The sequence below is a fragment of the Zonotrichia albicollis genome, chromosome 3 (genome assembly GCF_047830755.1).
Source record: "Zonotrichia albicollis isolate bZonAlb1 chromosome 3, bZonAlb1.hap1, whole genome shotgun sequence".
NCBI classification, from domain to species: Eukaryota; Metazoa; Chordata; class Aves; order Passeriformes; family Passerellidae; genus Zonotrichia; species Zonotrichia albicollis.
In genome coordinates, this window is record NC_133821.1 from 115,673,389 (window position 1) to 115,689,625 (window position 16,237).

At 40.8% G+C, this 16,237-nt stretch overlaps 1 protein-coding gene across 2 annotated transcripts in view; it reads right to left on the minus strand.

Annotated features, from left to right (window-relative positions):
• The window catches only part of FBXL4 (F-box and leucine rich repeat protein 4), a 57,464-nt gene extending 45,437 nt beyond the window's left edge, over positions 1-12,027 (minus strand). Inside the window, exons 1-3 of one of the 2 annotated variants that reach the window (XM_005483984.4) lie at positions 11,888-12,027; positions 5,850-6,021; positions 4,669-5,258 (exon numbers count right to left, since the gene is read on the minus strand). In XM_005483984.4, coding sequence (XP_005484041.1) covers positions 4,669-5,177 — 509 coding nt within the window. In that variant the 5' untranslated portion in view covers positions 5,178-5,258; positions 5,850-6,021; positions 11,888-12,027. Of the gene's footprint in view, positions 1-4,668; positions 5,259-5,849; positions 6,022-9,680; positions 10,404-11,887 lie in introns of those variants that run through there. The other variant, XM_074538546.1, reaches the window with a different exon arrangement.
• Positions 12,028-16,237: the final 4,210 nt, after the last annotated feature.

Genomic DNA, 16,237 nt, shown 5'->3' on the forward strand with positions numbered 1-16,237 from the left:
ATAAGCTTTTTAGGAGCTTCTCAAAAATGACTGTATTCCATGAACTCAGAATTCATTTTTCTATGACAGGCATCGAAACAAGGAAAAGCTGTTTGCCTGAAGATGTCAAAACAAGTTTGAAGTAAGGATGCAAATGTCCAGAAGTTGTGTGTTACACATAGGTGAGATACAGGCCCGAAGGTTCCTTATCACACCCGAATGTGTTGATGGTATCAGCAGAGTTTTGGGTGTTTTCATCTGAGATTCTGAGGGAATAAAAGGTGGAGTGAAAGAACCATCTGAATGCCACTCTCTACATGATATTTTACATTCAGTACACTGCCTTTCTGGTTTCACTCCCTTTTTTTAAGAGGGAGGGAGGGGGAGAGAGAGAGGTTCCATAAAACATTTTGATCCCTGTCCAGGCTGCTTAAATACAATAAATTTCCCACTGGAAGCAGAGGGAGCCTTTTGTTTTGTTCATCTTCATTAGCGTGCTGCTCTGGTTTGTAGCAGCTTCTGTCTCTACAGGCTTCAAGACTTTCAGAAACAAACTTTGCATACAGCAAACACAGTTAAGCTTGGAAATACTGAGCCATGCTCAATTTTCTAGTAAAATTCGAAATGACATGAAATTAAACAAATTAAATAGAAATAAACAACAGAAATACACAAGGCAGAATGGAAGTGATCCCAGACAAATGATTATGGTATCTGATCCATGAGAAAAAACCTAGTAAGTGTCACACCTTATCTGTAGCAAACAAGAAAAAAATAATCACAAGATAATCTCTAATTATTGAAGAGGCAATCACTGCATTGCAGGAAGAAAAAATGCTATGAAATATTACCCCAAGTACAGCCATAGATTCCAGATTTGTTAGGAATCTCTGATTTTGAGCTTTTATAAAAGCACATGAATGTACAGTATCAATATAACACATATATGACAGAAAAACAACAGTCAAATCAAATTTTAGGAGACCATAACAGGAGAATAGGGACCATTTTTTTGTTTCATATTACAAACTTAAAAACTTAAGTTCTTTTTATAAAAGAAAAACGTTGAAAAAGTTCTGAAACAATTATTTTTGACTTTCCCATTTACACAAAGACTGACAACAACTAACTATTAAGAATATCAAAATGTATCAAAAGGGCTAACACTGAAGATGCCACTAGGGAATCATCAACAGTAAGTCTTCTGGGTAAAAAAGGAGGAAAAAAAACAGGAAAAAAACCCATTTTTTTCATCACAGAGACTAGCTATAACTTACCCATCAATCTAATACACTATGAAAAACAAAGAAAACACTCTTGGTTGGGCTCAGCTTATGCTGCATTTGTCCCCACCACATGTGTGTAGAGCTCTGCCTCTTCCACTGTGCAAGGTCCCAGGGCCACACTAGTAAAATAATCATAACACAATACAATCAAAAATAGGGATTGATTTCTTCACCACATAAAAACTGAGGCTTTATGTTACAACATGTCCCTAATCTCAGACTATTATTCTTTTCTTGGGTTTTCTGCGCTTGGTTAATTCATATAACAAATCTGTACATGGAATGTTAGTATAGCTTAAGGAATTGCCTACACTTCTCACCAATCAAGAGGCACAAAGCACAAAAGGTCTCTATGTGTTAGAACAGCAGTCCCTCTGACACTGATGATTTTTAAAAATTGTTTTATGTAGAGAAAAGGGATGTAATGCCTTTTGTGTTTGAAGCAGTGAAAGATATGAGAGGACAGAGAATCCTCCAGCTGCTGGATGCCAGTTGAACCATAATGAAAAAAATGTCAAACTAACTGTCATGTTCTAAGCATGAGGATTACTTGGAAACAATTGCAAACCCTCTGAAAAGTAAATGCTTATTCCCATTCCATGAAGATGTGACCCCCACGTCCAAAGACACTGAATAAAGCTCACCTGAGACAGCATCATACAAAGCTGCAATAGCAGTGCTCAGTGCACCAGCAAGAAAGGAACATGACCAAAGAGCATGTTCTGAACATCTGCAAGAGCTGGTCTTTCATGCAACTGAAGCATAAAGTCAGTAATACATTGACCAAGTATGCAGGTATTAGCCATTTTTTAACAAAAATATGTAAAATTCTCTTGAGCAAGAGCTGTGATACACTAGCTCCTCATAAAGAGACTTGCAGCCTAGAAGCTTTTGTACTCAGCAAAGTTTTGACTTCACTGAGTTTGGCCTTCTTTGTATATCAAGTAGGAGCTGGTGAAAGAGAACTTTCCTAATGACCTGCCCTTTCCACACTGGTGTTCAGAAACATGTACAGTGTCAGCTGATAAAACAAAGCAGCACCGAAAGTTTCATTGGTAATAACCCAAGTATCAAAAAACAAAGTATCAAAATAGTCAGAAGAGGAAAACAAGGTTCTAAGTGCCTTTTGATTAAGTAGGTCATGGCCTTTTTTAACAGAAGAAAATAGTATGGCAATGCTTCAAACCAAAACATCAGTCAAACAAGGAATCACCTGAGATTACAGCAGCATTCCATCTTCAAAAAAAAAGAATTCTTAGTTGATATCTCAGAGAATTTTTGGAGGTAAAAACAAGAGATCAAGAACAGAAGCAGAAAAGAGACTGCGCTCTTGCAACTCTTCAGGTTCCTCTCATAAAGGTGAGCAAATGAACAGAGAAAAAATATTGTGTCCCTGATGCGGAGAAAGGGTTCCTTTATCTTCCCTTCCTGACACCATACATAAGACATTGCCTTCTTTAGAAAAAAAAGAGACAAACCAAATGCTCAGCTCCAAACACACAAATCCTGCAGAGCAAAGGTAAGCAAACAGAAAAAAGCATCCCTCTAACACTTCTCTAGCATCAAGACTAACAATTATTGAAGAGGCAGCACAGACTACTCCTTCCAAGGATGCCTGAGACAATCTTTTTCCAACCAGCAATGTTAACCTATGCATCCAGGACAGGGGGCATTCCTGCCTACAAATTAAAAAGCAAAATCCTACAGAAACTTTATCTTTTATTATGAAGAAGAGCATTTGAGCTCTCACTCTGACCACACCTCAAGAGAAGCCATAAAGCCCATACTCCAAAGTTTTATATTAGTATTTTCACTTCCATCTCCCTTTAGCTCTCTGTACAATTTTCTATTTCTCTTTTTTTGTGTACCTAATTAAACAGGTCCTTCAGTTAACTATTTGCGAACTTTCCTCCAACCTGTGCTTCACCATAAAGAAATAAGATCTACATCACAAAATAAAAAAGGGAAATGGAAGTTCACAGAATAATTGCCCAGAAGTCATTTCACATTAGGTTCTGAATTTGAAAGTCTAAAGCTGCCTTCACCACATACCATTCTGGAAATAAGTACTGTATTACAGTGCCAAAAGCACTCATACTGCTAAAGTTAGGTGGCCTATTATTATTACTTTGACCTATCACTGTTCCTTGAATTCAGATGTTTACTTTAGAGCTATACAACATATCATATTCTCATGAGATCTGTAAAACAAGCAACTGCACTTAGCCACAGCAGATGACAGAGGCATACAAAATACATTGACTGGGAATTTTGAATATAAACCATGACACCTGATTTTCCAAGGGTTTTTGAATGATCGTCAATGGCCCAGTATTAGAAAGCAAGGGATAATAAGTTAGACCTAAAAATATACTTTTTAGTGGCATCTGTAAAAGGTAAGTCAGTAAAAAAATCACCCAACATCCATGCTAGCACTGCTTATACCACCAAAGTGTGTGTTTCATAACAATATCATATTTGTTGACATACTAATCTTTACAGGACACATTTTGTTAAGTATTTCTTCTATAAGCTCTCCCTTCCTTTATATCTTTGGTATCATTTAAGCTCTTTTTGATATGGAATACTTCAACTGCATATACTGACAGCTTTTGCCAATGTTTTTCCCCACTACATGGTTTGACCTGTTCACTTGCTCCTTCCATTTGTATTTCCTCACCTCCTCACTAAGAGCTTCTCACCTCACACACAGTGTTTTTCTTTACTATCTTACCATTCCCCAGGTTACCACACTCCTAATCCTGCAATTGGAATTTCATCAAGACTTCCTAATATAAGGAAAACCAACAGGATCAAATCAGCTTCTTTTAGACGAAGTGAGTATAAAAACAAGTTGAGCTCACCACCCTTTGACCAGACCAAAAATAAAGATCAGAGAAATGGTATCACCTTTTGTCTGACTGTTCTGTGCTTCTGGTTTCAGCTTCATTTCCATATGAATAGTTACAGTGCCTAATTATACTATACATTCAATCTAAAGCATGCAGAGAAGAAAGAGTCCATGGCTACTTGAAGCAGGATGTTACAGCAGCCATGAATCCTCAACCTCTTTTACACAATTTCCTCTTCCTGCTGAAGGAAGAGCTCAGAACTACCACTACAGAAGTAGTGTTTCATACAGATGTAGTAATTATCGCCCATAAAAATTCCAACATCAAAACTATCATTACACAAATTAAAGTTGATATTAGGACATATATTAATTCCAAAAAAGTCTACATCTCTGAAGCTGCTATCAAAACAAGACACCACAGTTTTAAAAACATGAAGAAATAAAGAAAATTTTTAAAAGCTGATAAATATTAGGAAGCAAAGTTCACTAAACAGTCCTATTTGTAGCACTTAACATCTTACAGGAAAGCATAAAGAAGAAAAAAATTACCTTACTTCAGCTGGTGGATTTTGTGAGTAAGGATTTGCAGAGCACGCCAAAATCCTGACTACAGCTCCAGGATGATAGGTTTCCAGAATGTGCACTGCAGTGGGATAAACTGGTTCTTCAAAAGCAAGTTCCACATAGTCCTGGCTACAGAAGGTGGATGGAGTCCTCTTGAAAGGCAGCCGAGCGCTCGGGCAGCGATCCCACCAAGTGCCGTAAGTTCGAAAGACAGCAGTCTGGGTAAAGTCACCAGAACTAGGGTACACGTTGGGAATCCCTGCTAAATTCCACATGGTATAGGACATGCTGTTCTCACTGCCATAGTGAGAGCTGAAATCCAGCACTTCTTTGGCATACTGAACTATCTCGACGTTGATGGGCAAGGCGCGGGTGTTGGATTCAATGGCCCTCCGACTGTTCATCTCTCCTCTCGTCGCTGTCCTCGCCCGGCGCCGAAGGCACATGTAGTAAAACATGCTCAGGACTGTTAACATGGGAAACACTGGTGGCATCTAGATAGGTCTTGGGAAGATGCAAAAAGTCAGGAGTCCTTTGTAAGTTGCACTAACTGCCTGTGGTGTTTTGGAAAAGAGCTGATAAAACAGAATGAATAAACACAGTGAGCAGATACAGGATTCTTAGAAAGCAAATTGTGCAGTTTTGAATATCGTCTTAAACAAAGTACTGCTACTAAAATATTAATAAATTATTGTATTTTATTGTAAGACAATTGTTTAGTTGGAAGCTACTAAGTGTGGCTTCCCATTTACTTTTTGCCTTACTTGACATTCATTTTTTGCTAAAAAAAAAGAGAAGATATGAAGAAATATCAGCCAAAACCAGCCCTCAAGCAACAAAAAAACTAATGGTCAAAATAAGCATTATCTTTAGGGATTTATTACAAGAAAAGAAAATTGCAGTGACTCAGGGAAATGAATTCAAGTAAGAAATGAAATTTGGCCCATGCTGTAAACAACTGTGAAAGCATTTCTGAAGATACACCTTCCCATTGTGAAGACACAGCTTCTTAAAACCACTGTGAATGGTTTTACTTTCTTAAAAGAAGAGTAAATGGTCTTAAGAGTGAAAAGAAGGAGCTTTTGGGATGTTAATCTAAACTTAATCCACTGCTTCCTCTATCAGAGCACTAATCTGAAACAGAGCCACAGAAATACTGATTTTACCGTTTGAAGCTGTCCATGACAGCACACAGCAACAACTGAAGGGTCATCAGCCTCCCAAAGGATGCTCAGAATTCACTAACAACATCATCTTCCTTTAAACCATGCAACAAATGAGGTCTTCAAAAGAGTCCTGGCATCAGAAGCAGAAGTCCCCATAGAAAGCATTTTAATTCTGACAAGAGAAAATATTTTCATTAAAGTAGCAATTCAGTTAAACACAAAATGTACTAGATCTGCATACTTCAAAAACCCAACACAAAATATACTGTTAATTAAGAATATTGATGTGTTTTACACAGATGACACCAACACAAGTAAAACAATCAAATAAGCAGGTTTAGCAATTGGAAAAAGCTAAATTACAGGTAAGCTACTTTAACTACTTTACTAAAGTTTTCTATTTACAACAGTGAAGAAGCATTTATAGCTGAATGTTCTCTACAGGACACAGGAGGGCTGTATCATATTCCCTACTAATAAAGATCCTCTTACATATGCTTGTCCCATATTGAGCAGCTGCTCCATACCTGCGTGATGTAAACTGTGAATTTTACCAACACACAACAAAATGGGCCATGTATTCTCCAACTTCCACTGGCACTACCCAACACACTCAGGCTATGAGTCCACAAACTTTCTCACAAACTGGCCTTCTCATTAACTTGTCCATCAGCTTTACTAAGAGAGAATAAGGAGCAATGCCCGTAACCCGTTAGAGGCCAAGCAGGGATGACTAAGCATGTCTCAAAATAGAATAAATGTTTTCTTCAACAGCCCCTGCGGGAGTTGCCGCTCAGTTTATCACAGAATACACACTGTGGTAATCTCTGAACCAAGAAATGTGACCCCTCTACTGCAGAAGACACCTCAAGTAACAACAAACATGATGCCTCACACTGCCAGGCAGACAAACCATGTATTTAATGTTTGCAGTGGGTACAAGTGAGACCCTAATATAGCATTTTTGGGAGCATACATTTAAAGTATGGTAAATTACTAAACAAATGGAAGCTTTTTAAAGTCTCTACACAGATCTACAGTGTGTTTTTTAGGTCAGTTGCTCATTCCCATACTCACAAACACACAGAGATGTACAAAACAGCTCTCTTTGGCATGAACATTTCCAGCAGGAAGGCACTTGTGGTAACAGATAAGGAGAAGCTTCACTATTTGCCCATTTGACTCATGACAGAAAGAAAGTTTACTAATGAAGTGCTCAATTCTCACTTTCTTGCTTCTACTATTTTGGCCTTTAGTTTAGTTTCACATGTTGATGTAGCTGTCAAGGACATGAATTACTCCTGATACTCAGTGCAGAAGGAAATGCATAAAACAATATGCAAGATTTACTTCAGGCTGCCCTGAAACACCAAGAACCAATAATGTCACATTTCCCACAAACAACCTAAGCCACCTTTCAGAAAAGACACTGGGAAAAAAAAGTAGCACAACCCTGAACCTTTCCTCCTTAAAAGAAAGAAAAAGAAAAAAGAAACAACTCCAAACTGAAAACAGTTATTATTTTATTTTTTCAAAGCAGAGATGCTTTGATGTAAGATGTAAGTAAAGATTACAAATACATTCTCCTTCTGGATTTTCCCCCTCTTAAAAAGAAAGACCTATTTAAAGAATATGCCAACAGACATTAAACTTCAACAAATGTTCTGCTACCAAGCCCTGAAGTCATGGCTAGATCAGCATATACACCACCTTCAAACTCAAAATTTTACTGATTAAGAAAAATATGGCATTACAGATCTCAATTTTAAGAATCATTCAGCTGTGATACTTGAAGATCAGTGGGAATCACTTATCTCACATATGCAACCTACACAACCTGACATCTGCACTGCAAACTCCAGCCTTCCTCTGGCCACAGCCTGCAGTTCTTGTGGCACTGTAAAACCCAGCTGTGCTCCTTATCTTAGCTTGTCCAAGAGCAGCAAAACCATCCAGCAGTTCAGGGCTGCATGTCAGCCAGCTGGCCAGTTTAAGCCAGGCCTACAAGAAGAAATAACTGAAATCATGATGCAGATTTTCCATTAGTAGTAATGTTAATTTGGGTCATTCTCCCTCTAGCAACTTAACAATTTCATAAAACCTGTAAATATTTGAAATCCTTGACACTGACACAACTTTATCAATTTTGGCTGGCATTAGTCAACAGGTCAAAAGTAAGTAAGTAAGAACAGAAAGCTTTCATGTAAACTTACTAGTCTAAACAACAGAAGTGGAGGCAAATTAAAGAGTTAAAAACAGTATCAGATATAGCAGCTTATAACAAGAAAGACAAAACCACTGTAAAAGAAGGATTAAATAACCACTAGGACTACAATACAAATAGGAATTCTTCTTCTGGCACTTTAAAAGAAGCATTAAGAATTGTGCGGCAATTAAAAAGACAAATGAAAAATTGCTTCAGAGGTTAAAGGATAATAAGCCAGTGAAAGAATTACATTAAATACAGATCAGTAGGGCCAGATGATACACAGAGATTTTTTTCAGGAACTACCAGAAGTCAAGCTGATTTCTAATTAACAGGATTTAACTTTGCAAAAAAAAAAAAAAAAAATGCAGACTCGGGTCTATGCAAAGCATCACGATAAACAGCTCTGGAGCTCATGTACATGCAAAGTTTATGTCAAAAGCTCCCCCTTCCCTCAAATTGCTTGATTATTTTAAAGAGATCCACTTAGGCCCATGCAACTATGCCTTCTGATCTCTGGCTGAGTTTTTAGCCTGTTGTATATGATTTTCTTTTTTTTTTTTGTACAGGTATAATTATGCTAAACTAAAGTCTAATAAAGGTTTCTTGTGTGTCTTTTTATCCTCCTCCCAAGCAGCAGCCTTCTACATCTTTTGTTTCTTTTATATTTTTAATTTCCTGTCAGTACCATTAAATGGACTGAAATAGTGCTATGAAACACCAGAACCAGTTTTCAGTCTGATGTCCCCAAACCATCTTGGTGAGTGCTGGCTTGAGGGGGGAGCAAGATTGCACAGGCCCCAAGCCAGACCAGCTCAAAGGACTCCCAAAATGTTATCTCTACTTTTACAGACAGGACTCCAGAAAACCACTTTGGACTAGACCAGGAATAAAACTTTTTTAAGCAATATTTTCTTTCAAAATACATTGGAGTCCATCACATTATTTACAATATCTCCTACCCAGACTATTATTTCATTTATAACTGTTTCAATTACATGGGCAAACTCCCTTCTTCTAACCCTTTTCTTCATGCTTTACATACAGAAAGGCTTCTAAGACTGTAATTCACTGTTTCCTTCTTCCAAGCACAGAAAACCTTGACAAAGTAAAACATCTTACAGATTCTGTACAGATCTCATGGGAAAAGGCACTAATTAAGCTAAAGCATTCAAAAGCACTAGATCTCTTCAGTCTATTTTGCCTCTTTTTACAGAGAGTTTTTGTATACAAATCCATTTTCAAGCTTTGAAGCAACCCATCCAGTTAATGACTCCTGTACTTGAAAAAACAGCATGAAGCTGAGTCAGGGCAGGTTTAGGTGGGTATGAGGAGAAGGTTTTTCACTCAAAGGATGGCTGGGCACTGGAGCAGGCTCTCCAGAGAAGCAGTGACAGCACCAGTCCTGTCTGAGTTCAAGAAGCATTTGGACAATGCTGTCATATCATTGTTGGACTCTCCTGGGCAGGGCCAGAAGTTGGACTCGATGATCCTGATGGGTCCCTTCCAACTCAGAATATTCTATGATTCTACCTGCTCATTTTTGTTAGCTTGGCAAATGCAACTCCTCAATATCCATAATTTTATCCCATACAAGCAGAAACAGTACAGAGCTATTCACCAACCAGACTGCTGAGAAAAGGTGGGATGTACACACTTGAGATTTCAAAGGGCTGTGAAATGAAGGATTTCTGTGAAAACATAACAAGTAACAGATACTAGATTTAGGGAAAAAAAATGGCACATTTTATCCCTGAGCCATCCCTGGAAAAGCACATGATAGGAGAGTTTGTACTATTTCAAGGGAAGCAAATGTTGTACATGCTAGTCATGCATACACCAGGTTTGATTTTTAAAGCCAGTGAAGTAATAATTCCTGTTTACACCAGCTTTGCTAATCTCACATTTGGGAGCAGTGAGCAATTCTCCTTCATCTGACTATAAAAGAAACAGCAACATTGACAAATTTCAAAGAATGTATAAATGACAAAAACAAGGGCTCATATGATCTCTGAAGAAAGATTAACGCAATTTAATATGTGTGTCTTAGATAAAAGACAGTAAATGGGAAATCTCTTAATTATCTTTGTACACTAATGCACAGAGGGAATACTGGATCCTTACATTACAGTCTAAAACAGAGTACATTTACCACAGGTTAGCATCTCTTGCTGTTAATTACCAAGATTATACCAACATCTACACTCAACTTGTAGAAACTAGAAGCTATTCTTAATTAAAAATTAATAAGCTATTATAGTAGACTTTAAACTCAAGCCCCATTTGCTGCATTTCTTCCCATAATACATTCTGGCACTAAAATAAGCCACTTCACACACACTTCTAACTAATAATTCTACTGTTTGAAAAAAATTGCAATATACTGCAATTTTATCTATCTAAAATCTTACATTGTCTTCATGAGCACCAAAACAGGCAAAATCCAAGAATTTCTGGTTACTTCAGTGACTGCATTCCTGCTAGGTCCAGACTCATTATGTGGTTCAGCACAGAGATACAATGGAGACAGAACTTCCTTTGGCACCTTTTACACATACAAAGTGTCTTATGGAGGCGGCTTTCTCAGACAACAGAAATTGTTTCTCAACATGACTAAATCATCATGTAGCCCCTTCTATTGACAGTTTAAAGTTACCAGCATTATGCCACTTCATTCTCACCAACAACCCTTCCAGTGGTGAAACTCTTCCCTTCATGTAAAAAAAAGAAAAAAAATTAAATTCCCCACACTACTTTTAAAAATAAATTTGTGTGCACTTGTCTTATTTGCCTTTTCACTTTTCTCTTGAGATATCATACGGCCTCTCCATGCAGGCGCACTCTGTACAGCATTTACTTGTTGGTCAGCTGCCTCCTCACTGCACGGATTGCAGGTATTAGGCCATGCAGTTGGTACCTCCCACTGTCACAGAATTAATGAATCAATTGGGTTGGAAAAGGCCTCTGAGATCAACAAGTTCAACCTGTGACCTAAAAGCACCGTGCCACCCAGACCATTGCATTAAGTGCCATGTTTCCTTAAACAGCTCCAAGGACAGTGACTCCACCACCTCCCTGGGCAGCCCATTCCAGTGTCTAGCCACCTCTTTGGTGGACAAATTCCTCCTCATGGCGAACTTAAATCTCTCCTGGCACAGCTTAAGTCTCTCGTCCTAATCACGTCCGTTCACATCCAACTGATGTCCATTTGTCAGCCTGCACTGGTAGCAAATAACAATCCACAAGAAGTGAAGCACCCCAAAGTACACACCTAAAAAATGAAATAAAATAGTATCGCTCCTATCCTAAAGTTCAGCTCCTATCCTGCTTTCTTGTCGTGTTGTGAAGCCGTGTAAGTGTGGAACACCGCAGGGACCGAGCAGCGGCGGCGGACCCGCAGGGGAGAGGAGCACAGCCCGTGCCAGCCCTGCCCGCTTTGTCTGATCCCGGCACTGCTCCTCCCGTCCTCCCAGCTCCATCCCATCCCTACCCCTTCCCACTCCTGGGGTGCCCGCGCTCCCTTCCCCGGGGGAACAGCTCCTTTCCCCGGGGCGCAGCTCCCGCCGAGGCCTAGGGACAGCGCCGGGCAGGTGCGGGCGGGACTGCCCGGTGCCGCCTCTGCCTTCCGCGTCCCCTCCCCGACAGCAGCACCGGCCCGGCCCGGCCCGGTCCCGGCAGCCGGCCCTGGGCGGGAGGACGGGGAGCGCACACCCGCGGCCGCCCGCCCCCGCCGCGCAGGGCCGGCCCCGCACCGGGGCTGCTGCAGGGCCCGGCGCTGCGGCCCCCCCGCGCCCGCCCGGCAGCAGCACCGCCGCCACCGCCGCCACCCTACCCCGTCCGGAGGGCGGAGCTGCCCGGGCCGTCGGAGCCGCCGCCGCGCCGGGCGCCGCCGGAAGCAGCGCGCACGGAGGGCGGCGGGGGCGGGAACCGGGGGAAGCGGCGCGGCGGGGGCGGGGCCGGCGGCTGCGCTTGCCCGAGCCCCGGCGTGGGGCGGGCCCGTGCGGGCAGCGGCGGGTAGGGTTTGCTGTGGCATAGGGGAGTGCTGGAATTGCAAGGGTTGGAAGGGCCGTTAAAGATCATCTAGCCCCAGCCCCACTGCCATGCGCAGGGACCCCAAGCACTAGAACAGGTTGCTCAAAGCTCCATCCAGCCTGGCCTTGAGCAGTGCCAGGGATGGGGCATCCACGGCTTTTCTGAACAACCTGTTCGTGTCTCACCGTTCTCACAGTTAAAAATTTGTTCTTGTTGTCTAACATAAATTTCCCCTCTTTCAGTTTGTACCCATTACTCCTTCTCCTACCACAACAAGGACAGGTGCAGAATCCCAGCAGCTTCCCTGTCAGCCCCTTCAGACACTGGAAGGTTGCCATGAGGTCTCCACAAAACCATCTCTTCTCCAGACTGAACAGCCCCAACTTGCTCAGCAATTATAGGGGAGATGCTCTAGTCTGGACTTGCTTCAAAACTTTCCTGTCGTCCTTACGCTGGGCACACCATAATTGTACACAGTACTACAGGTGGGATCTCACCAGAGCAGAGTAGAGGTGGAAAATCACCTCCCTGACCCTGCTGGCCACACTGCTTTTGATGCAGCCCAGGACTCATTGGTTTTCTGGACTATGAGTGCACACTGCTGACTTGTGTTGAGTTTTTCATCAGCCATCACACCTAAGTCTTTCTCCACACTGTGGCTCTCAGTCACTTCTCCACCCAACATGTAGGTGTGTCAGGGATTGCCACAATCCTGGTGCAGGACTTCACACTTTGCTTTGTTGAACTTCATGAGATTCACACCAGCCCACCTCTCAAGTGTGTCAGGGTCCTTCTGGAGGGCATCCCTTCCCTCCAGGCTGTTGAATTATTGGATGTTGTGCTTTGTGACTCAGGCCCACTCTGCTTTGTGCCTTGTTACCTCTGCAGACATGAAGGCCATGGTGAGGTGGGTGCTGTGAGCCACCCTCTCAGGATGAGCCCCGGCTTGGTTTCTCACAGAAAACCAGGCAGTGTGTCTTGCCCTAGCCCCAGTCCAGTTGGGTTGTGCTTTCAATGTCGTGTTTGAGTTCCTAGCATGCCATAAGGGCAGCCCTGTTTTTAATTGATCTTAGCAAGTACTTACTCCAGAACACTGTGGTGCCTCTTGGGTTGCTACCTGGTGTATTGCAAAGGAAATGTCATATAATTTAATTTGGTGCACGAGTGCTTTCTCTCCCAATCACCCCTTCCAGTCAGAGCTTCTGCAATAATCACTAAAATTGCTGTTACCCCATCTGGTCTCCTCAAGTTTCCATCAAGGCTCCATGTTAGATGGTACCTGGGATTGTTCAGATGCAGTAGAAAATAGAGTTGCTGACTTTTACTAGGTGGTCGAACATAATTCTAAAAATCCAGAAAATATGCAAATAGTTGCTGTGTAAGGTGCTTTTTGTATAATGCTTTAATATAAATTCTATGCATTTATAATAAATTTCAAATATAGAAATCTATAAGTTTAGTATAGAATGCATTTTGGTTGCTAACTGCAGTGGCAGACAAGCCACCACACAACCCTGATTTCCACAAGGGACATGCCAGGATGACCAGCTTCCAGGTGATTTGTAGACCTGCAGACATGTGTGTGCACACATACAGAAATGCACGTATACACACTTGTTTTATGTGCCTCAGACACCACTGTACTGTTTCAAAATAATAATTCAAGCCCCAAATTTTAAGGCACTGCTTCCATGGAAGAGGAAGCTAGACCCTTCAGGTTTCAGTGACAACAATGTAGAGTGCCTTTTGGCATCATTTATCCTCACCTCCATCCTACAGTCAGATGCAAGCTACAAGAGTATTTATAAAGGTGCTTTCAATAAACACCTTCCCAGGGAGTGTCCAACTCAAAGTTTGAAAAAATAAAGTTGGAAACAAGAATTTGAATAAGTTTGGTGAGTCAGAAAGTAGGTTAGGCATGAAAATAAATTTTTGTAGTTTATTTTATTTATATTATTGCTTTCATTTTAGGTTTTGTACCTCTCATGCTATCCTTCCTTTTCAAATTAAGTGAAGAGGAAATACTTGGAACACACCATTTATCTAACCCATTTAATTGGTTAATTTAACAAATTATCTAACCCCTTCTATTAGCATTCAGTCGCCTAAGAAGAGGAACGTAAAAGTTTCTATTTCTGTCTATTGTCAGCTGTAAAGAGAAAGCAGGCAAGAGACATCTGTACAGAGGTCTGTGTTTGGCCAAATTGTTCCTATCCTTTGTTTTTATGTTGTGTGGAGGTTGAATTCTGTATCAGTGCAAAACCTAGATGGATATGAAAAATTTTTCTCTCAGTCCACTCATCTGCCAGCTCACAGAGGCTGGAACAGATTGCTCTTAAATTTAACAGTGTCAAAGTTCTGTGTTTGGTCTGGTCTGCTGGGCTTATTTTATAAATCACAGGGAGACATGGATACCTCCAGGTGATCCAACATATCCCCTTCTCTCCTGTGAAAGGTGCCTAAGGGACATGGAAGTTGTCACTGTTTGGAGGTACATTTCTCTCCACTTCACATAGACCATCCTCAAGCTTTCAGACAGAAAATGTGTGAACACATCCTTAACAAGCTAGAGAAATTACAACACCAACTCCATCATTATTCACAGAGGCTGCCCAATGGCATGTAGCATTTTAAAACTGCAGAAAGACTAATCTGTATTGAAAGGGATAGAGGACATTGGGTGACAGTGTCCTTTTTGTCTAGGCTGCTGTCTCAAAGTCATGCCATGTGCATTCAAGATGTGCTCCAAATTACTGTCAAATTGTCATTCCACAGCCTTTGCAAAAATCAATTGATGATCTGTTTTTATTCAACAGTTGTCCACATCTGGAGCTGACAGATAATTTCCAGTGAGCTATGGCACATGAAAACTTTATATATATTTCTATATCCACATCAGCAGTAAAACTAGGCATAGAATACATCCCAGAAATAGTCCACTGTTGAATGGGAATACACTGGTAAAGCAGTACAGGAAACCTTCTGTTTGTAACATAAGAGTGAGACTTGGCTTCTCTGTGTTAATCAAACTTTGTAATCACCAAATTCATGTTTTAACAGCATCCTGTTTCTTCTTCAGGATTTTCTCATTATTATAACCAGTGGTATGTCTTGCTCATGAGGGGAAATCTTAACTGAAGTCAGTAGGAATACTGTTATTTCAAAAATAGCCATAGAGCATAGAAAGGCCATGTAAGTGGCATGGATAAAAAGTTATGTCTGTATGTGTACCAAAGGTACATAAAGGAGTGATATGACTGGTGACATTTTATGACTTTTGGCTCCCAAGACAAGTGACTAGGCCTTGATTCCACTTCAACTCATCCCAAGGCACCATTGTGATAACTGATTAAAATGTCCAGAGAGAAACTTTCCACAGGAGGAGGTAAAGATACCACACACCAGCTATTGGTCTTTGGAGGTCAAAGACTCATTTACATTCTACACTCACAAAAGGTGTCCAGATCCACTTTTCCAGGAAAAGCAGTTGTTGGAAAAGCACATGTAGCAGAGGGATTTATAGTGAGAACAAAGAATCTGCTGATGGAGCAGTGAAGCTTACCTGAGCCTTGTGCAAACACTTAGAAGACAACTCCCAGTGGATACAGGGTAACACTTTAGTTAAGTTTGCAAACAAGGGAGGTCTGTTTTGCTGCTTCTAACATATTTATTGAGAAAACGTTTTGTAAGTAAACAATTCATGCAGGAAACTAGCTGACTTTGAAGTCAGCAGGTCCTGCTCCCAGCAGGGAACTGATCTGAATTTTGTTATCACTTTGCAAAGCTTTGTATATTAAAGTGTTAAACTGAACCCTAAAAATAATGAAATCATTTTAATCAGTGAGTTATTTTTAATACAACAGACTTAGCCAAGTGCTAACTGCAAAGCAGCACTGAATGCGTATGCATAACACCATTGCCACTGGTGTGAATTGTTCTTTCTGGCTTCCTCTGCATCCCAGGATATTAACCCAGCATGGGAAACATCTCACTGCCTTTTGGACCAGCATTACTGCTTTTTGATATGTGAAATTACATATATTCTTTGAAATGGAAGAGAAAGTATACTAAGTCAATGAGACTGAGTAAGTTCGTAGGTGTTCCCATGAGCCAGGCCTGACAATTCTTTGGCTGATATGGTAGCTGGAAC